At 53.5% G+C, this 25,398-nt stretch overlaps 2 protein-coding genes across 2 annotated transcripts; one reads left to right on the top strand and one right to left on the bottom strand.

The window, feature by feature from the left end:
• Positions 1 to 1,075: 1,075 nt before the first annotated feature.
• LOC103639341 (uncharacterized) lies at positions 1,076 to 2,164 on the bottom strand. The gene is made up of 4 exons (XM_020543915.2): positions 1,988 to 2,164; positions 1,780 to 1,883; positions 1,485 to 1,650; positions 1,076 to 1,381 (listed from the first exon to the last, which is right to left on the bottom strand). Exons 1-4 carry the CDS (start codon positions 2,162 to 2,164, stop codon positions 1,076 to 1,078), a joined length of 753 nt encoding a protein of 250 aa, XP_020399504.1.
• A 7,944-nt stretch (positions 2,165 to 10,108) lies between these two features.
• LOC100283375 (uncharacterized) lies at positions 10,109 to 11,554 on the top strand. The gene has a single exon (NM_001156276.2). It carries the CDS (start codon positions 10,251 to 10,253, stop codon positions 11,361 to 11,363), a length of 1,113 nt encoding a protein of 370 aa, NP_001149748.2. The 5' UTR covers positions 10,109 to 10,250; the 3' UTR covers positions 11,364 to 11,554.
• Positions 11,555 to 25,398: the final 13,844 nt, after the last annotated feature.

Below are 25,398 nucleotides of genomic sequence, written 5' to 3'. Positions count from 1 at the left end.
GTGAAATCTTCCGTATTCTCTGCCTCCTTCCATAACAAGGTGCTAAAGTCATGATGGAGCTATTGTGTATTGGCCTCACTCACCGGCTAGACCTCGATGCAGATCTGCTTAACCATCGCCCGTGTTATTGATGTTCTCCTCTATCGATGACCAACCAACATGTTGGGTGTCACAAAGCGTAGGATTATGGCGAGCGCTAGACAATCGTGGTGGTAGACGGTATTCTTGTCTTTCTCTTAGCTCGACGTTGTACCACCATCGTGTCGCCTTCAAGTTCACTTGCATTAACATCGCCCCACTGCTGTTAGTTGGTGTGTGTGAGCGACGACGAGTATGTCTATGGTGGTGTGGTAGATCGTGACCTTACATTACCCTTTGTGTGTCGTTGACGAGGGTGAGATGTGGTGACCTCGTCGCCCTCCATGATCACCATTCGGTGGCGCAAATTAATGATCTATCTTTAATTTGTACATCTAAAACCAGCCTAGATAGCTTATGGCTTTCTTCGGACTAGATTACTGATTACCTATGTAGTACCTTTAATTTTGGGTAGGACACCTTAGACATTTATTTATGTCATTCATTTTAAAACACATTAAGTTTAAATCACATGGTTTAGTGGCATGTGATTTTCTCGGTGCATAATAAACCTGTCAATATCATTTGTAGCGATCTCATATTGATCCATCAAGTACATGTACATCATAAGAAAGTAGATTTTACAAATATATGCCACACACAGAATTTTCAAAGCTTAAAAACCACATGAAGCGGGGATCTTTCACATATTTTAACAGGCGCTATGGTCAAGAACCTGTATTAGGTTGTATGTAAATTACGTGGCAAGGTGGGCTTCTCTTTTTAGCGATCATGTAGATCATAATTGCTGGTGGCTGCTGCTGTGTCTGTTCACGAAGAAACGCAAAGTTTTGCTAACTCAATTAATTGGACATTGTTAGTTGCTTTACAGTTACAGATTTAGCATGTGCACACCCATAACTTGGTAAGTTTGGAAGCTAAACATAGCACTTCCTCATTCTGGATTGTTGCATCTGAGCTGGGATGCTCTGAAAGTTCATCTTCTTGTGCGCACCGAAGTTCTCGTGTTCTCTTGTTTCGGATGCCCATTGCTTGCTCCATCAGAGTTGGAAGTATCACATGGATCCTCGTCGTGCGATGGCTCTGAACTTCCATCCATGTCAGTTTGGTATATGCCTTCATGGCTGACCTTGTGATGGTGCGGAACGTTGCCGCTGCCGCCATGCTCAACCTCTTGGAGCTCAGAGAAGTCCACTAGCACATTGTTCTCAGCAGCAACCTCTTTCACCACCTTTTTCTTGAGCTCCATGTCTCCTTTGTTGCCAGTTAGCTTCCATACCAACTGAAAGGGTAGCACAAACCCAACCGTGTAAATTCCAGCTCTCGACGTTTCTGGTATGGATGTGATGGGGCCATGAATGAACATAGGATGTTGTTCTAGTTACCATGGGGTCGACGACGCCAGCGCCCTCCTTAGCCATCTCTGCGAACTCGCCTCCAAACTTGGTTGTCAGTATGGTTCGTGCAAACGTCAGCTCCGGCAGGTCGCCGCACCTCCTAGCTGCAAACATGATCCCGGCGGCTGCCTCCCGAATGTCATCACCGCATTCACTGCACACCAGATTAGATTTGAACAAAATAGTCACGCAAACAGAAGAAAAAAAAGTGGTGTCAAACAACAGTGCCAAAATGTGAGAACAAGATGAACTCAGATGTCAGGGTGTAGAGAAAGATGTGTATTGGGGCTTGTCTAGCTGCTTTGCGCACTCGATGAGGCGATTACAGTGTAGCTCTATTATGTTGAACGCCTCCAGCATGTTGTCCTCCTCTATGAGCTGCTCTGCCTGCATGGAGATAATAGAGACGGTGCAGCATTGGTAAGCCAGACTATACGAACCTCCATTTGACGGGCCGGGAGGTTAGAGACGATGATAGGGTGGGGTCGTACACGGTGGAGAGCACGATCAATGTGTCCGAGTGCTAGTAGCTGTCCAACATCGCTGCGGGAAATCGACTTGCGAGCGAGGCGGGGACGGCGGGCAGCGGCAAGACGGGACAAGGCGAGCCGTAGAAGGGTCTTAACCCTGCTCGTCTGCTTGGAGGTCCTCCCTTGGATGAAACCCATTGTATGTTGATCGACTGGATGCCGGAGTCTTTGGTCGTTGTTTCAGCTGGCGCTGGATTCATTACTCTGGTATGTAAAATCAAACCTTTGCTCGGTTGAGTGAGAAGGACGGGGAAGAAGAAGAAGAAGAAGATGGCTTGCTCGTGGACTGATGAAGAAGTCTGTCGGAGGGGGCAAAGGTTTTTATACTGCCGTTCCTCTTGTCTGGGAACTCCAATTTTGGTGTATGTAACATGCTGTCAGTTCGGTTTAAACGCACTCCTTTTGCGTTTGCAAGGTCACAGCTCGGTTGCACCCCATGCCTAAAGAAAGGAACTGTGGTAATCGTGGAAAAGAAAAGTTAATAGAGGCACCGTACACGTGCAATATATTTGCCAGAGAGCAAATGGAGCACGCGCAAACAAATTGTCTTGCTATCTCTAAGTTGTCTGATATTTCTGTGTTACCAGCTCGTTTTCTCTGCCTTTTGCTAGATTTTTCACTATTCGCGTGTTTGGTTGCCAGTCACCAGCGCGCCGGCCTCCCGCGCGCCTGGCTCACCAGTGATGCCCGCTCGCCACTTCTCTACACGTGCAAGCAGATGGTAGAAAAAAGGCCTAGGCTGCATGAGTGTATGCAGGCCGGCATTCTCATATACATGAAACCAATCACGATCTTATGTTCAGTCAAAGCATGCAGAGAGTCTGGTTGTCTCTGTACAGGTAACCAATCACGTGGTATCTGTTTTACTGGATCCAGCACGACTATGGTTGGGAGCCTATCCATCACCATACTAGCCCTTGTAGCCTTCGCGTGATGTGGAGCCAACGCTCTCGACGGCCTCGCCCACGACCACTGTGCTTCTTGATGTTGGCGTCGCTGGATGATGCGGTCCGTGAAATCTTAGTGTTCTCTGCCTCCTTCCATAACAAGGCGCTAAAGTCATGATGGAGCTATTCTGTATTGGCCTCGCTCACAGGCTAGAACTCGATGCAGATCTGCTTAACCATAGTCCGTGTTATTGATGTTCTCCTCTCTCGATGACCAACCAACATGTCGGGCGTCACAGAGCGTAGGATTGTGGCGAGCGCTAGACAATGGTGGTGGTAGACGGTCTTCTTGTCCTTCTCTTTGCTCGACGTTGTACCACCATCCTACCGCCTTAGGGAGTGTTTGTTTGGGATTATAATCCACCTAGATTATATAATCCAACAACTTTTGAACACTCTTAGTTCAAAAATTGTTGGATTATATAATCTAGGTGGATTATAATCCCAAACAAACACCCCTTTAGAGTTCACCTGCATGAACATTGGCCCACTGCTGTTAGTTGGTGCGTGTGACTGACGACGAGTATGTCTGTGATGGTGTGGTAGATCTTGACCTCACATTGCCCTCTGCGTGTCGTTGACGAGGGTGAGACGTGGTGAACTCGTCGCCCTCCATGATCATCGTTCGGTGGAGCAAATTAGTGATCTATCTTTGGCTTGTACATCTATGGTACCAAATATAAGTCATAACTCTTCTTCGGCGATGATCAAAACTTGGCAAAGATGAATCACTAGAAACTCTCAAGAATAAGACGAAGTGTAACCACGACTATGTTTTATTTTTTTCTTGTATTAGTCATCTATTTAAACATATATCGACTCTGAGAAAGGAAAGTCAGAAAAAAACGCGCTAGGAAGGATAACTTTCCAAATGAAGCTAAATGCTATTTCTATGGAAAAAAACAAAAAAAATATCAGAATCACATGCCCGCGGTGGAGAAGTTCATGTTCACGGAGACGACAAACGTCATACCTTGGCTGCTCACATCGGGGTACTGGCCGATGATGCCGAACACGAAGGCTGTGGAGTAGGACGTCACGTTGCGTTCGTTCGCAGTTCGCACCATGTAAGCGCAGCGGAGTGGGGTGGGGTGGAAGGCGTGCCCTTCAGTGCGGTGGTGCAGTTGGTCAGGCCGTCCGGCGTGACTGTGGCCGTGCCGTCGTGGGGGAGGTTCGCGCCGGAGAAGCCGCTGAAGGTGAACACCGTCTCGTCCATGGCGGCCACGAGGTGGTCAAGCGTGCGCGAGGAAGAGGAAGAAATGGCTTTATCAGGTGGGTCCACCGCACCTTCAAGAAACTCGCACTGTAACTGTAATAACCGAAACAGAGCTCTGTTTCTTGGGCTGAAAACAGATGGGGTACAAATTATAATTCTCGGAGATCACTAGTCTGCCCGTACAGTTTGCTGCGTTTGACTCAACAAAATATGACAGAAGCCGGCAATTCTTCAGTGCGATAGAATGTAGAGCCATATCTCTGGCAGTCTCGTGAAAATCGTGTCCTGCCTGCCAAGTCCAAGTGCCAACCACGTCATCAACGGTTTGTTTCTCACGGTTGGTGATGGTTTGGACGATGGTCGGGGTTAGTGACTAGGCAGTAGGCACTGCAGATGCAGCATGAAGTTAAATTCCGTCTGCTCTGTTTGGAAACTGGAAGCGAGGGCGTAAAAACAAGTCGCCGATGGCATTCCTCTTGTCATGACCGGCTGGACTCGTTGATTCAGACATGTACTAGAGATGGCCGACTGATTGACTGCATATGTAGGCATGTGTGGCCGTGTGGGACGCAAAGATTTCGCAGGATTTTTATCGTAACAGGGAAAAAACTCTATGTTCCAAACAGGACCGCAAACCGTGCTCTTTCCTCTTTTGTTAGAAAATAGGAAAAGAAAAGATTATGTTAATGCGATTTGCAACTGCCAGGCATTACGATACGGTCCATTTTCAACCATAAAACCATCCCATTGTGCACCAGTAGCAGTTGGTACATAGTACTAAAAAATACAAATGCTTGGTCTACGGAACAGAAACTCTGATTCGTGGACTTAGAGGCGACATTTGTTTGGATTCACTCTAATCCATAGAGATGAATTAGAGTGAATAATAGAGTATCCAAACAAAACCTGATAAGGAAGTGAGTTCTTTAGGCCCAGAACTGCTCGAGTCGTTAGTCGAGGGCCATAAAAGATTCATACTACGCCCAATAATAATGAGTCCGGCCCAAGTCTCGCAATTTTACTTCAAGGAGTATATTTTGCTTTGGAACACTAGTACGTACGTACCATCTCTAGCATCAAATTACCTTTTTCTCTCCCCCTGCACGCACGAGCCACGACCACGCAATGGAATTGGAGGCAAGGCACTACCAGCACCCCCCCCCCCCCCCCCCCCCCCCGTCTTGCCCTTTTCCAAGATTTTCACTGTAAATATATAAATATCCTTGTGTTGTGCCGGTTGATCCTTCGTGGAGATGGGGTGAGTGGAGGTATAGCTGGTCTCCTCCTAGGCTATAGGTCCATCCTAAACGGGCTAATGCTCTGCTCCTACCACTGAGCTGACTTGCGAAATCAGCAAGCAAGCAAGCAACCCTCGTGGGCCTTTTTGACCTGCCCAGTGCCAGCTTAACGCTGCCATCTACCGCCGGACGCGAGATGGGTTCGCCGGAGATATTGGCCCTAGGCGCCTATCGTCCCGGGCAAAACAAAGGGAGCTGCATCGAGACCTCACCGCTGGCCTGTGTCCTGTCCACTACTCCACATCCAGCCGGCTCGCCGCCTTTTGGACCGGGCAGGGCAACGCCGCGCTAGCTGCATGCCCCCGACCCCGCGCCACTGGGATGGAATCACTAGCTAGCTTCGATGGCCGGCAACGAATTCCTCGATGGCAATCACCGAGACGTTAGCTCGCCGCGGTGTCGGCGTGTCGCTGACTTGTTGCTGGGAACAAAACACCACCGGCAGGCGCAGCTCAGCTCCGCCAGGACGGGGGTGCCTGCCGTTGCCTCCCCCTCCCCTCACGTACGCGCACAGAATTCCGCCAATGATTCCTTCCCCTGTCAATCTGCAAGTGGGCCTCGGCCTAGGTAGCTTAATATAGAGGTAGATGCTAGTCCTAGCAAGTCCATTGTGGGTCTGGCCGTACCCTATCTAAATTGGCTACTTGTGGAATTGTGGTTGGGAGCCCTCCTTTTGCTAGGGCCATATTTTCGCCTTTACTTTGTTGACTTACCAGCACTCGGGTGTCAAATATTTTGTGCGTCCTTTGCAACGTGGGCATTTCACACATTATTTTTTACTGGTTAGTTGCTCATACCTTACTATGGTTTCTATATATTATATAGACAGATATTACATAAATGAAATATTTATTTAAACATGATTATACAATACTGAACTAAACCAATACAAAGCTAGACAATACGATAGTGCACCCGACCTAATAACTGTCTTGCTTAGACCTCCTTCTCGATCTACGGTGTCGATCTAGCTTGACACGATTATATTTTTGTATTATCAAATTATTAGTATATATATATAGTCATGTTCGATCTATCCCGACAGCTACAACCTATTTAATAGTGTCGGACCCGATCCGGTAGACATGACCCAACAATGTCGTGGCTCGGCCTGAAAGGCTCAAACTATTTAATAGTGTCGTGACCCGGCTCGGCACACGCAATCTATTAATAGTGTCACGGCTCGATGTAACATGATTCAAAATCAACGCATGTCGTTCCAGCCCAATAATTGTATCTTGTTTGCGCCTTCTTTCGACTTGCAGTACCGATCCGGTCCAACATGAATATGTTTTTTTATTTTAAAATTGTTAGTATATATATTTATAACAACTATGCTTTATATTGCATAACTCAATGTGAGATTTATTGGTCAGCAGGTGGTGGTTCGAGCTCTGTTTCACGCGTCCAAATTTTTTGTGGTGTGGAAAACCCTGCGCGTAGGGAGGAGGCCCCGCTGGGCAGGGATGCAGCGCGCGTGGTGGAGAATCCTTCGCGTAGGAGGCGGGCCCGCCAGACAGAACACAGGAGGGCGCAGGGGTGCAAGTATGCGACGCGTGACTGCGTGAGTAGGGATGCAACATATTCCCACTTAAAACATAGTAGGGATAAAGGACGGAATTCTACACAGTCAGCACGAGTCTGACGACACTGTAGTGTAGTTTCCTATCGAATTCAGAAATTCCTATACTGCAGAGAGGTTGACGGGCAGTGACAGTAGAGATGTGATGCACGAAGAAAGATTCCCATTTAAATATGGTAGAAATATAGTAGAGATGAAAGACAGAATTCTACACAAAGTCAGCAGGAGTTCGACGGCACTATAGTGTAGTTTCCTAACGAATTCAGAAATTCCTATGCTGCAGAGAGTTTTTTGTCCAGAGGGAACTGAGAAAGCCAGCAACCGGTCTGTTTGACGCTTAAACAGTGTACTGCGGTTACTGCCTTACTGGATTACTTGTTGCCGGTCCCTGCAAATTATCAGAAAGTTGTGACGTGGCCACACGAAGCGGATAACCACGCCGACCGACGGCCGACGCCGGTGGGCCGTGGGGCCTAAGGCACGGCGGCCTGGGTAGACTCTGAACCCACTTGTGTCTGCAGAAGCTTTGCGGTTACGGTCAGCGGCTCAGCGCTGTCTCTACTCGTCTCATCGTCTGGGCCTGCTTGTCTGGCTGGCTCAGCCTGGACAACACGAAAAGGTCGGCGTCCAAAGCGTGCGTGACGTTGCCGTTGTCGTGCCACACCGCCACCCGATCTGGGGCCGGGGGTTTTGGTTGGTGAACCGGGTCCGTAGCTGGCAACCTTTTTTTTTTTGATGCGCCGTGTGTGCCGCTCGCCTTTCTGATGCGACGCGAACTAAAAAGAAGGCCGGAGCTGAGTCCAAAGGGAAAAGGAAGCGAGAGCGCGTGGATGGTGTGGCGCGCGTGTGGGAGCGAGCAGAGCGGAGCTACCGAACGAGGACTCGCGGCGTCGCCATCGGCTCTCGGCCGGCCGACGCCAATGATCGGCGGCCTTCCCGTGGCGCGTGAGCGGCCGTCGTCTTCTTCTTCTTTTTACAAATGTGGGCGCGCGCTGGTGATCAGGTGATGTGATGCATGAGCTGGGAGCCGGAGCCCGGCGGAAGCGGAAGCTTCATTTGGACTGCGGAGGGACGTCAACTCAAAGTTAGGCCGGTTCCTACTCCAGTACTCCTCAGCATAGAATAGTTAAGTACTCCCTCCGTTTCTTTTTATTTGTCGCTGGATAGTGTAAAATTGCACTATCCAGCGACAAATAAAAAGAAACGGAGGGAGTAGCTTGCAAGTAGTAGGATATAAAGACTGTCTGACTGACTAAGATGGCTATCTTAACTTAATTTATTCATGACAGGGTAGGAGGACGGACTGTCAGTAAGCTCATGGATAGTGAGATGACAGGTAGGTGTTATGGTCGGGACGTTGAAGCAAAACTTACGGGCTCTGAAGAATGGAATATAGAGATGGTCAATCAACCACCCATCCGTGTGTCCAAAATTTCATATGCTTTGACCTTTATTTTGTTGTGCTACTTTAGACATATGTTTATAAATCCACTTCTCCGTATTTTTCATCGTCAGCCAACGATAGTGCGCATGTCCAATGATATATGGCCTTCATAATGTTACACGAGTCGTTTTCATATCTGAAAGCGCGTTATATCATCTTGCAAATTGATGTTGATTATATGTGTTAGAAAAGCATGTCATCTATACCACTGTATAATTCATCCGTTTAAACTTTACAAAAACACACCCAACCAAGTCACCCACAAACTCATAACCCCTACTAAATCCATCAAACAAATTACACCTGGACTCAACACATTATATGGTTGGGTAGAGATTCATCTTCCTCGATCTTGATATTCCAAGGATACGAGTACACATTTTACACAAGACCACTAACCGAAATAGTGGTGTTTGTATATATGCCACACACAGTAATAGAAATAATAACTCATACAATGGTTATGTAGAGAAGATATGGGGAACCGTGGAAACAAGAACACATAGTCTTGTGTTAGATTATAAGATGTAATATGTTGCGGTTCTCTTGCCGGTTTAGGAAGCATTGCCCTCCTTTATATAGTCTACAAGACAAGTTTTTTATATAATTTAGGAGTCATGGTAGGATTATAAAATAAAGTTGTAACAGGGTTTAGAGTTGGTAAGGGCTCGGATCAACAAGTCCTCCTCCATGGAAATGTTTGTTTTAATGGTCTTGTGCAACCTGAATGTACAGAAACCACAAGATCTTCAAGAATGCCTCTCCAACAATTGAAGGTTGCAAAGCAATATTCAAGCTTGAAATAACTTCGCTCTTCTGGCGTGTGAACAAGAAAGCTCTGCCTCTACTTTAAGAAAAGGGTGCAAAACCACATCTGATTTCCTACTCTACTCCAATTCTCTTACTTCCTACACTTCTTCGTCTCCTAATATGTGTGAAGGATTAGTTTTCAGAGTAACTTCCCTTACTTTTTGTTTGCGCCTCATGTTCTTATTTTGTAAGACTGTTGCTGGTTTGGAACCTTTTAAATTTGCAATAGGAGCTCAAACTCCTACTGTTTCAATTTTTTTAAAAAAGAGGTTCTAGCTTGACATGCCATAAATCATTGCCTGGCCCAAGCTGCCGTCCAAGCACTCCTTATATACATGTGCATGCTGGAGAAAAAAAGGGTAATTTTATGTCTCTGCTAAACTATTTGAAAATTTCTAGGATGTCTTTGTTTTAGAGACAGAGGGAGTAGCCAGTGGACACTAAGCAAGCACAGTGCTGAAAGTTCTCAGCAACAGCAGTCAGCAGATAACGGATAGACATAGAGAGGAGCACAGGGTAAGGATCCACCGGATCCGTCCCCGTGGACTTTCCCGTGCGTCGCGCGTGAACGAGATGGGTTTTGATTTCACGCCCTCTTCCAAAGTCCATTGCTTGCTTCTCGCGGGCGGGCGACCCCACCCGCACGACGTCGCGAATGACCCGTCTCCACTTGTCGGCCGTGACCACTTGGTCCTGCGCCCAACGCCCTTCCAAGTTCCAACACCTGTCCCGCCGCCCCCGCTATAAAAACCCGCGACGCCGGCCGAGGGCGCCCCAAGCCAACACGGTCACACGACTGCATAATTGTGCTCGCTCGCCGGGCCCCGGGACGTGACACATCGCACGGCCGAAGCAGCTTGCCGGCTGCCGCGTTTCGCCTCCCGCCTGCCGTGCCGCCCGTGACCGCGAGAAGGCCGGCAGCTTTGCATGAGGAGGAGGAGGATGGGGGCACTGCACGTCGTCGGCGAGCCCAGGATCAGCTTCCGCCAGCAGCCTGCAGCAGTCGTCGCGAAGAACGGCGGCCACGGCGCCGTCGTCGAGGAGATCCACGGCCTGATCCGCGTCTACAAGGACGGACACGTGGAGCGGCTCCCGGCGATCCCAGCCGTGCCCTGCACGTGGGGCGGCACGGCCCCGGACGCGCCGGGCGGCGTCGTCGCGAGGGACGTGGTGGTGGACCCCGCGACGGGGGTGTGGGCGCGGCTGTACGCGCCGACGTCGGCGGGGGACGGAGCCAGGCGCCCCGTCGTGGTGTACTTCCACGGCGGCGGGTTCTGCGTCGGGTCCGCGGCCTGGAGCTGCTACCACGAGTTCCTCGCCCAGCTCGCGGCGCGCGCGGGCTGCGCCGTGATGTCCGTGGACTACCGGCTGGCGCCCGAGCACCGCCTGCCGGCCGCGTTCGACGACGGGCTGGCCGCGGTGCGGTGGCTGCGGCACCAGGCCGCAGCGTCAGCGTCAGCGTCAGCGTGCTGCAACGACGACCTGTCGTGGTGGCGGGCCCGCTGCGGCTTTGACCGCGTGTTCCTCATGGGCGACAGCGCGGGCGCCAGCATCGCCTTGCACGTGGCCGCGAGGCTCGGGCAGGGCCAGCTTGGCGCGCTGCCCCCCTTGACCGTCAGGGGCGCCGTCCTGATCCAGCCATTCCTGGGCGGCGAGGGGCGTACCGCGTCCGAGAAGAACGTGGCGCAGCCGCCACGGTCGGCGCTGACGCTGGCCACCTCCGACTGCTACTGGCGGCTGGCGCTGCCGGCCGGAGCCAGCCGCGAGCACCCCTGGTGCAACCCGCTGTCGGGCCGCGCCGCGCCGCGCCTGGAGACCACTCCGCTGCCCCCGCTCCTGGTGTGCGTCTCGGAGACGGACATCCTGCGGGACCGCAACCTGGAGCTGTGCAGGGCGTTGCGCGAGGCGGGCAAGCGCGTGGAGCAGGCCGTGTACGGCGGCGTCGGGCACGCGTTCCAGGTGCTCCACAACTGCCACCTGTCCCAGCCGCGGACGCAGGAGATGCTCGCGCACATCAAGGCCTTCGTCAGCGCCAGGTAGCAGGCGCCGCAGCAGCAGCCGCCTCCTCCATTCGTCGTTGGTCCCTAACAAACAGACACTCGCCATGTTAATTAATCCACTACCTAATCCTAATCCAATCGAAGAGTAGATGCCGTGTAAGCAACCAGAACCAGCCTTGTGCAGTACTGTATCAGTAGTGTGTGACTTGGAGCAGAAAGCGTCCAATGCCCAGCCCGGGTTGTTGTTGTAGCGGTGTCGGAAAGCAAAAGCTTATCACTACACTACCCCGGTCGTCTGGCCGCTTCATATACATGTATGATCCGCCGTTCATTTCATTTCATCTTGTTAAGAAAGCCTGATGCTGTTTCTAACTCGTGGTGCTGCCGTCGTCTCCCAGCACACGGAATGTCCAGGGCGGGCAAATCATATGATTGCCTCCCGGCCGGGCGGTCCGGCGCTAGCTTTCTGCTTTTTCGCGGGCATCATGAAGTGAACAAACAAGTGTTTCTTTCCCTGTCTCCGTGTTCGGAAAGGCGATCTCTACCTACGATCATTAGGGGCTGTTCGTTTCGCAGGGAATGGAGAGGTGGAATAAATATGACTTGGATTCTTTCAATAATTACTATAAGTTTTGGAGATTTGGAATTAATCCTGGTCTGTTCCAGCAGAAACGAACAGACCCTTAGTAGGAGGCTAATAAAACTAAACGGTGGTTGCCTTGCCTGTGTTATTTTAGTGATACACAACTAACAATTTATCTAAAACAAAAGCGGTTCCTCCTCCTCCGATCCGATATAGGCGACAGCATAGAATCTGTGCGTGGTCTGCGTGCCATGATAGACAGATGCCTTGCGCCCTCAGCCATCGCACAAGATGCCCAAGCAAGGCAGCAGCAGCGACTTGGCAGAGTGGCAGGTCTGTAGAGAGCACAAGCAGACGGGCGACGGCTACTGGGTACTACTGCTGCAAGAGGCTGAGAGCGGGCCGGGAGGGGAGTGCGTCGTCCTCGTCCCCGCTTGCGGCGCTCGTGCCGGAGGGTGGTGCCTCGAGAGAGTACACGGTTTCGGCAGCTAGCAAGCAGCGTGCCTGTCATTGGCTAGCTTGGCCGGGCTCAGTCTCACTCACCACCAGCCACATCATTGCATTACATGGGCGCAGCTGATTTTTTCGCGTGCAAGCAGGCCAACCATCATGTGCGATCGATCATGCCTGCCTGCCTGTCTGGATAAAGGTTCAGAAAACGCATGCATATCTGCTGCCTGCAACAGGTAGCTAGTGACCTAGTGTTGCCTCTCTTAGGATTTTCGTCGACGATGCCATAATTCATGTATGCTGCTGTTTAGCTAGTTGACAGTAACACGTGCAGCTGGGGCGCCGCCGGGGCCTACCCAATGGCTACCAATAAGCTGAAGAGGCCGAGAGCACTAGTAGCACTACACCACCCGAGAGGCCGAGGCGAAACCTGTGGAGAAAGATACAGCACGAGATTCCCATCTCACACGAGAGATGTTCCAATCAGCGAGTTGGAGCACGTCTCTGTTCGTTCAGCCGAAGCTCCGGTCAAGCTCTCGCAATTCCGTCAGGAATCCGGCGCGCGGGAGGGGGGGTGACGACGCCTTTCCAGTCAGCAGCACACGGCCGCAAGACTGAGCACATGACAGCTGCATTGCGTTGCGGTTTTGGAGGCAGATCGAAGTCGTTATGCATGGCACCGACGCGATTGTGATCCGATATATATATGCCACCGGCCGGACACTAGAGAGATCGGCCTGTATCCTGTCCTCCTCGCCGGGAATCTCAATCTGCCCGGCAGATCGATCGATCTCTCGAGAATCCTGACCTATCTATCTCGCCCGCCCCTTCCTTTCAGTCCAGCAGCACATTCAGAGTACTGTGCCGGTCAGAGGGGCTTCTCGATCGCCAAAGCATGGCCATGGGACGAGAAAGAAAAAGAACAAGAACAAGAAATATAATATTCCCATATCTTTGGCTGATGGGACTGCACGCCCGTGCAAGTCTGCTGACCGCGCGCGTGCGGTTAATTGTTGCGCTTTCACCACCCGTCTGTCAACCCGGCATATGTATGGCGGCGATGTCGTCAAACCCCCCCAGATGCTGTGACGGTCACCACGCTCACTGGTCGGCAGATGCGCGCTTTATTTGGGTCTTCAAGTTGCATGAGCACATGCGTGCGTTTGGAATTAATTGAAGATGCGTGCATGTATCCATCAGCTGTACTACGATATCTTCGAGCAGATCATCCGAAGGAATCGGAATATATAGATCAAGAGGAGAGGAATGTGGAGTGGAAGAAAGCAGTGTAGTGATGCCGGATGATTGGGATTTGGAAACGCCGACAGAGTTGAGACATATCTTCCCTCCCCCCCCCCCCCCACCCCCCCCCCCCCCCCCCCCCCCCCCCCCCCCCCCCCCCCCCCCCCCCCCCCCCCCATCTCGTCCAAAAAGAGAGCTGGTTTTAGCCGAGAATGACCGCTCAACAGCACTCATCCGATAGGGTCATGTGTAAAACTGAAGATCATTGGATCGAGGAGAACAAAGCTAGTGCCGGCGGCGAGGAACAAACTAAAGGTACAGAGCTTAGAAATTAAAGACGGGTGACAAAAAAAGACGTCACGGCCCCGCATCAGGAACAGGAAGCAAGTCGTCCTCGCTCGGGGACACATGCACAGATGCGTGGTAAAGCCAGGGGCACGCACACTGCACGGGCAAAAGCGGCCGGCCGGTCTAGATGGCATTGGCATCGATCCAGCTCCAGCCAGCCCGGTGCTTGAGAATCTCGCGCTCGCTCGCCGGCCGGCCGGATGCTAGCTTCTTGCATTGACAGCCCACGGAAGGCCTCTCTGTCTGACATCTGAGGCTTTGACCACGGGCACGGCCGGCATATGACTATGAGAACGCCGCCATGCCATGCCCTCGACGATCTTTCTCCGACCATCTACGCGTAGACGACGCATTGCGGCATTGGCTAGCTCCGTTGTGGGCACGTAACAATAAGTAGGAGCCTCGCTTTTGGGATTTGGAGGCCACTGATTGGTGGTACTACTACTAGAAGAGAAGCGTTACGTTATTCTAAAGGAGTTCGCGCTGCCCATTGGATGGATGCCTGGATATTCGCGTTGCGTTGTGCTGATGACTGCTGATGCGCATATAGCCTTCGTCTTCGAGGACTTCAGTTCATGCAGGTCGACACACGCACCGCAAGGTCGTCGAGCGCTTCAAGTGGGAGAGGAGGTGAAAGGAAGCAAGTGTATTTTGGGCTCCCAAAGTTTCAGTATCATATCCCTATATCACAGAGGAGAGGAGCTGACGAGTGCGTGCTGTTCTAGCTAAGTGGACTCGCACGGTCTCTAGTCCATTCGTGATGAGCCTGATTTTATGATTTAGGTCAGTGAATGAGAGTAACCGCTTTAATTTGGGGTGAAGAATATGTGGACACTAGCTCTGACCACCACACACACGTTTAGGTGAATGGAATGGAAGCAACCAATTTTCTTCGGTTCGATTGGTGCTTCCAATCAACGCAAAGGATCATGCGTGATGGGTTTAAGTACTGCGGTACACTTCCGATGGAAACTTAAGCTAGGTATGATGAACTAGACCACACATCACATGGAAATGAAGCAGTACTGTGCATGTACTGGCCTTATTATCTTTGGAATGCAAAAAAGAAAAAAAAAACTGTGTACTGACCCCTGCAGCGGTCTGGAGACTGTACGTACTGTAGTTTTGTCTCGTCTCCATGACACCCTGGACTGGAGTGGTGCCTGGAGCCCTGGAACAATAATAATTTTATCCACAACGAACGCGATCGTACTGTACGGCATGGTTTCCCATGCGTCTTCGGGCGCGGGGGAATCTAATCTGCAAAAGGAAGTGTCCATTTCAACTGGAGCACTGGAGATCCGTCCGTCGAAGCAGTAAAAAGGAGCTTTTGAATGGTCAGAACGAAGGGGGGAAAAAAACGGATACTGCTTTTCCACGGAAAGATGGCTTGAGGTAACAGATGAGGAAGTCCTCAATTCTCTCTCTCTCTCTCCCTCTTTTTTTTTAGGAAATCCTCAAGTATATTTCGTTCGCTAGCTGATTCGCAGCACGACACCTTTGACTTTCGGCGAATATAGTCGCTACTGGTGTGATATTATCAACAAGGCCTGCTAACGTATTCTTCGTTCTGTACCAAACCATGACCATTTCTTTCTCGAAGGGCTCGACGTAGCTTAGCTGCATTGGTGGGATATTATCGAAAGTCCATCGATTCCTGCATTTCCATATACATCATGTCATTGTTACGATGACTTTCATCGTCTAGGGCTTTGAAAATTGTTTCTTGATTCTTTGGATACCAGTGTGCGGATTGGAGGTAAAGTTACATTTAAAGAATAGATTATGTCTATCCCGAATTGGCTGAGTCTGTGGCAGACATAGGATTAGTGCTCTCTTATTCTTTTCTTTTTATTGTTTGTAAAAGGACTAAGTTCTAACATTTTCTTTCCGCTTTCTAATAAATTTCGCAGTAGGGGTTCCCCTCCTGATCCTTCAAAAAAATGCAATGATGACTGCATTAACCATTTGTAGCCTACCAGATTGCGGAAGGAAGATGGCTGGGATTTGCTACAATTAACCATAGACCATCCATTTAGACCTTGGTCGATTATTCCCCATAATCCCATTTCACATGGATTGAAGAAGATTGGAGCTCCGTTGGAGCTCGAACACCATAGGGAGGGCAAACAGACCGAGAGAGAGAGAGCGAGAGAGAGAGAGGAGCAAACTGTAGCTACATTTTAAGTTGAAAAACAAAGGATAAAATCATAATTGTAAGGTCAACGAAGAATATAGTCATAATTGTCCCTATTTTAAGGATTGGATCAAAATTTTCTTTGTATTTTGTTATTGATAAAATTATCGTCTACCACTTAAAAGTACATAATTATTACTGCATCCATCCCAAATTATATATTCGTTTTAACTCATAGTTTTTATGTCTATATTCAAACGGATGAAGATAAATCTAGACACATACACAAAGCATATGAATTAACTAGGTATGTACCCGTGCATTGTAACGACATACAAATTATTCGATGCAAAGTTAGTATATAATAATTACATAAAAATAAACAATACATATTATTATCAACTACAAACTTATCTATTGGCACGAACACTAAACATGACATCGATGTTTTTTCAAGGCTTCGCCATGAAAAAAAGATCAATTGAAAAAAAGGAACATAAATGTGAGTGGACCTGAGTGGTCAGTAGCTTAGCAAATATGACCTTCACATCATCGAAGACTGCATCAGCAGATTTGGCGCCATCAACCTGAGTGAGCATGCACCCTCAAACTTTTACTTAGGTGAGATTAGGTTAGTTATTACCGTTCATATTTACTCTACAGAATAAAATTACAAACTTTAATTAGCACAGTCTACTGTTGGGGGCCTTCGTCTTCCGAAGGCCCTTAAAAACACAACTAACATGTTTTCCAAGTATAATACATTCACAGGGACCTTCGGCCTCGGAATGAAGCAGTACACGATATGAAAAGCATGGCATGGGAGAAGGTTGAATCAGTTCTGAAGCTACGCGTAGAGAAGCTTCGGCTCAGCGGCGGAAAATGAAACCGACTTAAAGAGGAAAATGTTGTCTAATCCTCGATAGATTGTCCTTAAATCAATAGTAAACATAAAGGGCATGGATGTAATTTTACACAGGCTGTGTCCTGTGCCTATAAATAGATGAATAATAACACCGTACTGTTCACGCTGACTTGTATTCACTCGCACGTCACACCTGGATTTTTGCCTTCTGTCAAGCCGAAGGTATAAATGTAATTCAATATTGTTCATGTTCATTCATGATGATATAATAAAGATACACAAATGATGTCATATGATTATTCATGTTATTTCCCATGTTCCATATGCTTCTACTTCCATTACTATATACTGTGATGATGAAGGTACGTCCTTCATAACCTTCGTCTGAAGATTATTATACCCTAAGGGAGATAATGCTTCGAAGGACGAAGGACTTTAACCACTAACGTTTTGTGTTGCCTTGTTTTTAACTCGTAGCATTTGAGAACATGTCCCCAACATTGGCGCCCACCTTCGGTGAACTCATTCGACCACCTTCGGCAAGCCGTGACCTTCGTCATGTCGCCGAAGAAAACTTCTTCAGGGCTAGGGGCTGCACTGCAGCCACTGGACGTCAATCAAGAAACACTGCGTGAAGCTCGAACTCAAAAAAGGAAGGCTACAAGTCCAACGCCTCAGGAGGAGGAGCTGGACCAAGAAATAAGGGACCTCGAAGCCATCCACCAGCAGGTCCAAAGGAAGAAGGAGAAGATGCTTCGTCTCTCCGAACTACAGAAGAAGATCGATGGGGCTGCTGAAGAAATGTGTCATCTTCATCTCACTCAAGATGACTAGGACCGAAGACCTCAACGCATAGAGCTTTGTCAGGACAATTCCTACGATGACGATGAATGGTATGATGATTTTCATCATGGGAATTTTGCTTTTGATGATGCTTCTCCTCTATCAGCAGAACTGCAGGCTACCCCATGGCCCCCATCATACAAGCCACCCCAGCTCCCCATGTATGATGGACATTCAGATCCGAAGCAGTTTCTGATGACCTACGAAGCAACCATATCTTCCTATGGGGGCAATACAGCAGTCATGGCGAAATCCTTCTGTCGGGGACCATAATTAGGGGTACCCTCAAGACGCCTAATTCTCAGCTGGTAACCCCCATCAGCATAAAGCTGCAGAGGCCTGATGGGTGCGATTAAGTCAGGGATCAGTCCATACGAGCGACTCGATCACGCCTCGCCCGAGCCTAGCCTCGGACAAGGGCAGCCGACCCCGAGGGATTTTCGTCTCGCCCGAGGCCCCCCTTTAACGGCGGACACATCTCCGGCTCGCCCGAGGCCTTGCCTTCGCTAAGAAGCAACCCTGACTAAATCGCTGCACCGACCGACCGAGTCGCAGGAGCATTTAACGCAAAGGTGGCCTGACACCTTTATCCTGACACGCGCCCCCGGCAGAGCCGAAGTGACCGCCGTCACTTCGCCGCTCCACTGACCGGTCTGACAGAAGGACAGCGCCGCCTGCGCCACTCCGACTGCAGTGCCACTTGACAGAGTGAGACTGACAGGCAGTCAGGCCCTGCCAAAGGCGCCATAGGAAACTCCGCTCCGCCCGACCCAGGGCTCGGACTCGGGCTAAGCCCCGGAAGACGGCGAACTCCGCTCCGCCCGACCCAGGGCTCGGACTCGGGCTAGGCCCCGGAAGACGGCGAACTCCGCTCCGCCCAACCCAGGGCTCGGACTCGGGCTAAGCCCCGGAAGACGGCGAACTCCGCTCCGCCCGACCCAGGGCTCGGACTCGGGCTAAGCCCCGGAAGACGGCGAACTCCGCTCCGCCCGACCCAGGGCTCGGACTCGGGCTAAGCCCCGGAAGACGGCGAACTCCGCTCCGCCCGACCTAGGGCTCGGATTTGGGCTAGGCCCCGGAAGACGGCGAACTCCGCTCCGCCCGACCCAGGGCTCGGACTCGGGCTCAGCCCCAGAAGACGACGAACTCCGCTTCGCCCAACCCCAGGGCTCGGACTCCGCCCTGGCCTCTTCCGAACGACCTCCACCTCGCCCGACCCAGGGGCTCGGCCTCGGCCTCGGCCACGGAAGACAGACTCAACCCCGGCTTCGGAGGAGCCCCCACGTCGCCCGACCTCGGGCGCGGGCCCGCCACGTCAACGGGGAGCGCCATCATCACCCTACCCCGAGCCGACTCGGGCCGCAGAGAACAAGACCGGTGTCCCATCTGGCTAGCTCCGCCAGATAGGCAATGATGGCGCCCCGCGTGCCCTGTGACGACGGCGGCTCTCAGCTCTCTTACGGAAGCAGGAGGACGTCAGCAAGGACTCAACCACTCCGACAGCTGTCCCTCCGCCAGGCTCCGTTGCTCCTCCGACAGCCACGACATCACGCCAGTAGGGTGCCAAGATCTCTCCGGCTGCCACATTGGCATGTACTTAGGGCGCTAGCTCTCCCCCCGCTAGACACGTAGCACTCTGCTACACCCCCATTGTACACCTGGATCCTCTCCTTACGCCTATAAAAGGAAGGACCAGGGCCTTCTTAGAGAAGGTTGGCCGCGCGGGGACGAGGGCGGGACAGGCACTCTCTTGGGGCCGCTCGCTTCCCTCACCCGCGTGGACGCTTGTAACCCCCTACTGCAAGCGCACCCGACCTGGGCGCGGGACGAACACGAAGGCCGCGGGATTTCCACCTCTCTCACGCCCGTCTCCGGCCACCTCGCCTTCCCCCCTTCGCGCTCGCCCACGCGCTCGACCCATCTGGGCTGGGGCACGCGGCACACTCACTCGTCGGCTCAGGGACCCCCCGGTCTCGAAACGCCGACAGTTGGCGCGCCAGGTAGGGGCCTGCTGCGTGCTGACGAACAGCTTCCCGTCAAGCTACAGATAGGCAGTCTCCAGCAACCTCTCCGGCCCGGGACGGTGCTCCGTTTCGGGAGTCTTGAGTTCATGTTCTTCGACGGCAGCTACGACATGATACTCCTTCCACCGCCGCGCGACAACGACAATGGCGGCCGACAACCCGCCCGCCGGCGGCGGAATCGACGACATCTTCCCCGCGTGGTGGAAGAACAACATTCGAGCTCGCCCCGTCCTCTCCCCCGCCAACGTAGGAGGAGGCGGGGCAACCGAGGCCAAGCGGGAGGCCGCGCTTCGTCGGTTGTCGAGCGAATCGACGTCCCCAGCGCCCCAACGGAAGGCACGCCGGGCGTCGACCTCGCGTTCGAGACGAAGGCAAGCGCCGTCCCCCCGCGACACACCAATCCCGAGCAAGAGGACGACGCCAGCGCGCTCGCGGAAAGCTTGCAGGACGTCGCCCTCGTACCTGAGACGACGGTGCAACCAGTCCCCGATGAGACTATGTCGCTCCTCGTCGACCAAAAGGTACCGACTGATTCCCATCCTACGTCATTTCGACTCGGCCTCAACCCGCCTGGCGACCTCGCTTTGGCGGGCGCTCTCGTTGAGGCGAGTGCAACCCCTCTGGGGTTTCGTATGCGGTCGCCTTGGGACCGATTGACGGACGTCTCGACCTACGGGCCCTCTGGGTCCGAGGAAGATGACGATCCCAGCATCTGTTGGGATTTCTCCGGATTTGGCAACCCAGTGCCATGCGGGACTTTATGACCGCATGTGACTACTGCCTCTCCGACTGTTCCGACGGTAGCCGCAGCCTTGACGACGAGGACTGCGGCCCAAGCCGCGAATGTTTCCACGTCGAGCTAGGGAATCCCTCCGAAGGCAACCATCTCGGCATGCCGGAGGACGGTGATCTTCCTAGGCCGGCGCCTCGCGCCGACATCCCGCGGGAGCTAGCTGTGGTCCCCGTTCCGGCGGGGGGTCACGACCCATAGCTCGAGCAAGTCCGCGGGGCGCAGGCCAGGCTCGACGAGGGAGCAGGAGCGCTTGAGACGATCCGCCGGGACGTCGGGCAGGTATGGGCGGGCCAACCCCCGGCCGGAGAAATACGTCACCTACCCCAGGGTTTCCAGCATCGCGTCGCCAACGACGTCAGGGTCAGACCGCCACCCGCATCCAGTGGGGTCGGTCAGAACCTGGCAGCCGCAGCGATGCTCCTCCGCGCGATGCCGGAGCCATCAACCACCGAGGGTCGGCGAATCCAGGGAGAGCTCAAGAATCTCCTGGAAGGCGCTGCGGTCCGACGGGCCGAGAGCTCTGCCCCCCGAAGGCAGGGATACCCCTCGGAACCTCATGCCGCGACTTCCCGATTCATGCGGGAAGCCTCGGTCTACACCGGGCGCACGCGCAACACCGCGCCTGCGGCCCCGGGCTACCTCGGCAACGAGCACCATTGTCGTGACCGTCGGGCCCACCTCGACGAGAGGGTGCGCCGAGGCTACCACCCCAGGCGTGGGGGACGCTATGACAGCGGGGAGAATCGGAGTCCCTCGCCCGAACCACCCGGTCCGCAGGCCTTCAGTCGGGCCATCCGACGGGCGCTGTTCCCGACCCGGTTCCGACCCCCGACTACTATCACAAAGTACTCGGGGGAAACGAGACCGGAACTGTGGTTCACAGACTACCGCCTGGCCTGCCAACTGGGTGGAACGGACGACGACAACCTCATCATCTGCAACCTCCCCCTGTTCCTCTCCGACACTGCTCGCGCCTGGTTGGAGCACCTGCCTCCGGGGCAGATCTCCAACTGGGATGACTTGGTCCAAGCCTTCGCCGGCAATTTCCAGGGCACGTACGTGCGCCCCGGAAATTCCTGGGACCTCCGAAGCTGCCGGCAACAGCCGGGAGGGTCACTCCGGGACTACATCCGGCGATTCTCGAAGCAGCGCACCGAGCTGCCCAACATCACCGACTCGGATGTCATCGGCGCGTTCCTTGCTGGCACCACCTGCCGTGACCTGGTGAGTAAGTTGGGTCGCAAGACCCCCACCAGGGCGAGCGAGCTGATGGACATCGCCACCAAGTTCGCCTCTGGCCAGGAGGCGGTCGAGGCTATCTTCTGAAAGGACAAGCAGCCCCAGGGCCGCCCATCGGAAGAGGCTCCCGAGGCGTCTACTCCGCGCGGCGCCAAGAAGAAAGGCAAGAAGAAGTCGCAATCGAAACGCGACGCCGCCGACGCGGACCTTGTCGCCGCCGCCGAGTACAAGAACCCTCGGAAGCCCCCCGAAGGTGCTAACCTCTTCGACAAGATGCTCAAGGAGCCGTGCCCTTACCATCAGGGGCCCGTCAAGCACACCCTCGAGGAGTGCGTCATGCTTTGGCGCCACTTCCACAGGGCCGGGCCGCCCGTAGAGGGTGGCAGGGCCCGCGACGACGACAACAAGGAAGATCACCAAGCAGGAGAGTTCCCCGAGGTCCGCGACTGCTTCATGATCTACGGTGGGCATGTGGCGAATGCCTCGGCTCGGCATCGCAAGCAAGAGCGCCGGGAGGTCTGCTCGGTGAAGGTGGCGGCGCCAGTCTACCTAGACTGGTCCGACAAGCCCATCACCTTCGACCAAGCTGACCACCCCGACCATGTGCCGAGCCCGGGGAAATACCCGCTCGTCGTCGACCCCATCGTCGGCGACGTCAGGCTCACCAAGGTCCTGATGGACGGGGGCAGCTGCCTCAACATCATCTACGTCGAGACCCTCAGGCTCCTGCGCGTCGATCTGTCCTCCGTCCGAGCAGGCGCTGCGCCCTTCCACGGGATCATCCCTGGGAAGCGCGTCCAGCCCCTCGGACGACTCGACCTTCCCGTCTGCTTCGGAACGCCCTCCAACATCCGAAGGGAGACCTTGACGTTCGAGGTGGTCGGGTTCCGAGGAACCTACCACGCAGTACTGGGGAGGCCATGCTACGCGAAGTTCGTGGTCGTCCCCAACTACACCTACCTGAAGCTCAAGATGCCGGGCCCCAACGGGGTCATCACCGTCGGCCCCACGTACAAACACGCGTTCGAATGCGACGTGGAGTGCGTGGAGTACGCCGAGGCCCTCGCCGAGTCCGAGGCCCTCATCGCCGACCTGGAGAACCTCTCCAAAGAGGTGCCAGACGTGAAGCGTCATGCCGGCAACTTCGAGCCAGCGGAGACGGTTAAGGCCGTCCCTCTCGACCCCAGTGGCGACACCTCCAAGCAGATCCGGATCGGTTCCGGGCTCGACCCCAAATAGGAAGCAGTGCTCGTCGACTTTCTCCGCGCAAACGCCGACGTCTTTGCGTGGAGTCCCTCGGACATGCCCGGCATACCGAGGGATGTCGCCGAGCACTCGCTGGATATTCGGGCCGGAGCCCGACCCGTCAGGCAGCCTCTGCGCCGATTCGACGAGGAGAAGCGCAGAGTGATAGGCGAGGAGATCCACAAGCTAATGGCAGCAGGGTTCATCAAAGAGGTATTCCATCCCGAATGGCTTGCCAACCCTATGCTTGTGAGGAAGAAAGGGGGGAAATGGCGGATGTGTGTAGACTACACTGGTCTCAACAAAGCATGTCCGAAGGTTCCCTACCCTCTACCTCGCATCGATCAAATCGTGGATTCCACTGCTGGGTGCGAAACCCTGTCCTTCCTCGATGCCTACTCAGGGTATCACCAAATCCGGATGAAAGAGTCCGACCAGCTCGCGACTTCTTTCATCACGCCCTTCGGCATGTACTGCTACGTCACCATGCCGTTCGGTTTGAGGAATGCGGGCGCGACGTACCAGCGGTGCATGAACCATGTGTTCGGCGAACACATCGGTCGCACGGTCGAGGCCTACGTCGATGACATCGTAGTCAAGACAAGGAAGGCTTCCGACCTCCTCTCCGACCTTGAAGTGACATTCCGATGTCTCAAAGCGAAAGGCGTCAAGCTCAATCCCGAGAAGTGTGTCTTCGGGGTGCCTCGGGGCATGCTCTTGGGGTTCATCGTCTCCGAGCGAGGCATCAAAGCCAACCCGGAGAAGATCGCAGCTATCACCAGCATGGGGCCCATCAAGGACTTAAAAGGCGTACAGAGAGTCATGGGATGTCTCGCGGCCCTGAGCCGCTTCATCTCACGCCTCGGCGAAAGAGGTCTGCCTCTGTACCACCTCTTAAGGAAGGCCGAGTGTTTCGCTTGGGCCCCTGAGGCCGAGGAAGCTCTCGGGAACCTGAAGGCGCTCCTTACAAAGGCGCCTATCTTGGTGCCCCCAACTGATGGAGAAGCCCTCTTGGTCTACGTCGCCGCGACCACTCAGGTGGTTAGCGCCGCGATTGTGGTCGAGAGGCAAGAAGAGGGGCATGCATTGCCTGTTCAGAGGCCAGTCTACTTTGTCAGCGAGGTACTGTCCGAGACCAAGATCCGCTACCCACAAGCTCAGAAGCTGCTGTATGTAGTGATCCTGACGAGGCGAAAGTTGCAACATTACTTCGAGTCTCATCCGGTAACTGTGGTGTCATCCTTCCCCCTGGGGGAGATCATCCAGTGCCAAGAGGCCTCGGGCAGGATCGCAAAGTGGGCGGTGGAAATCATGGGCGAGACAATTTCGTTCGCCCCTCGGAAGGCCATCAAGTCCCAGGTGCTGGCGGACTTCATAGCCGAATGGGTCGACACCCAGCTGCCGACGGCTCCGATCCAACCGGAGCTCTGGACCATGTTTTTCGACGGGTCGCTGATGAAGACGGGAGCCGGCGCGGGCCTGCTCTTCATCTCGCCCCTCGGGAAACACCTACGCTACGTGCTACGCCTCCATTTCCCGGCGTCCAACAATGTGGCTGAGTATGAGGCTCTGGTCAACGGGTTGCGGATCGCCATTGAGCTAGGGGTCAGACGCCTCGACGCCCGCGGTGACTCGCAGCTCGTCATCGACCAAGTCATGAAGAACTCCCACTGTCGCGACCCGAAGATGGAGGCCTACTGCGATGAGGTTCGGCGCCTGGAAGACAAGTTCTACGGGCTCGAGCTCAACCACATCGCTCGGCGCTACAACGAGACTGCGGACGAGCTGGCTAAAATAGCCTCGGGGCGAACAACGGTTCCCCCGGACGTCTTCTCCCGGGATCTGCATCAACCCTCCGTCAAGATCAACGACACGCCCGAGCCCGAGGCACCCTCGGTCCAGCCCGAGGTACCCTCGGCTCAGCCCGAGGCGTCCTCGGTTCAGCCCGAGGTACCCTCGGCCCCCGAGGGCGAGGCACTGCACGTCGAGGAGGAGCAGAGCGGGGCCACGCCTGATCAAAATTGGCAGACCCCGTACCTGCAATATCTCTGCCAAGGAGAGCTACCCCTCGACCAAGCCGAGGCTCGGCGGGTAGCGCGACGCGCCAAGTCATTCGTCTTGCTGGGCGATGAGGAGGAGCTCTACCACCGCAGCCCCTCGGGCATCCTCCAGCGATGCATCTCCATCGCCGAAGGTCAGAAACTCCTGCAAGAAATACACTCGGGGGCTTGCGGCCATCATGCAGCGCCTCGAGCCCTTGTCGGGAATGCTTTCCGGCAAGGCTTCTACTGGCCAACGGCGGTGGC

This window comes from Zea mays, chromosome 9 (genome assembly GCF_902167145.1).
Source record: "Zea mays cultivar B73 chromosome 9, Zm-B73-REFERENCE-NAM-5.0, whole genome shotgun sequence".
Lineage (NCBI taxonomy): Eukaryota > Viridiplantae > Streptophyta > Magnoliopsida > Poales > Poaceae > Zea > Zea mays.
Note: the sequence above shows the minus strand (reverse complement) of the source record. Positions and strands in the feature narration are given on the sequence as shown.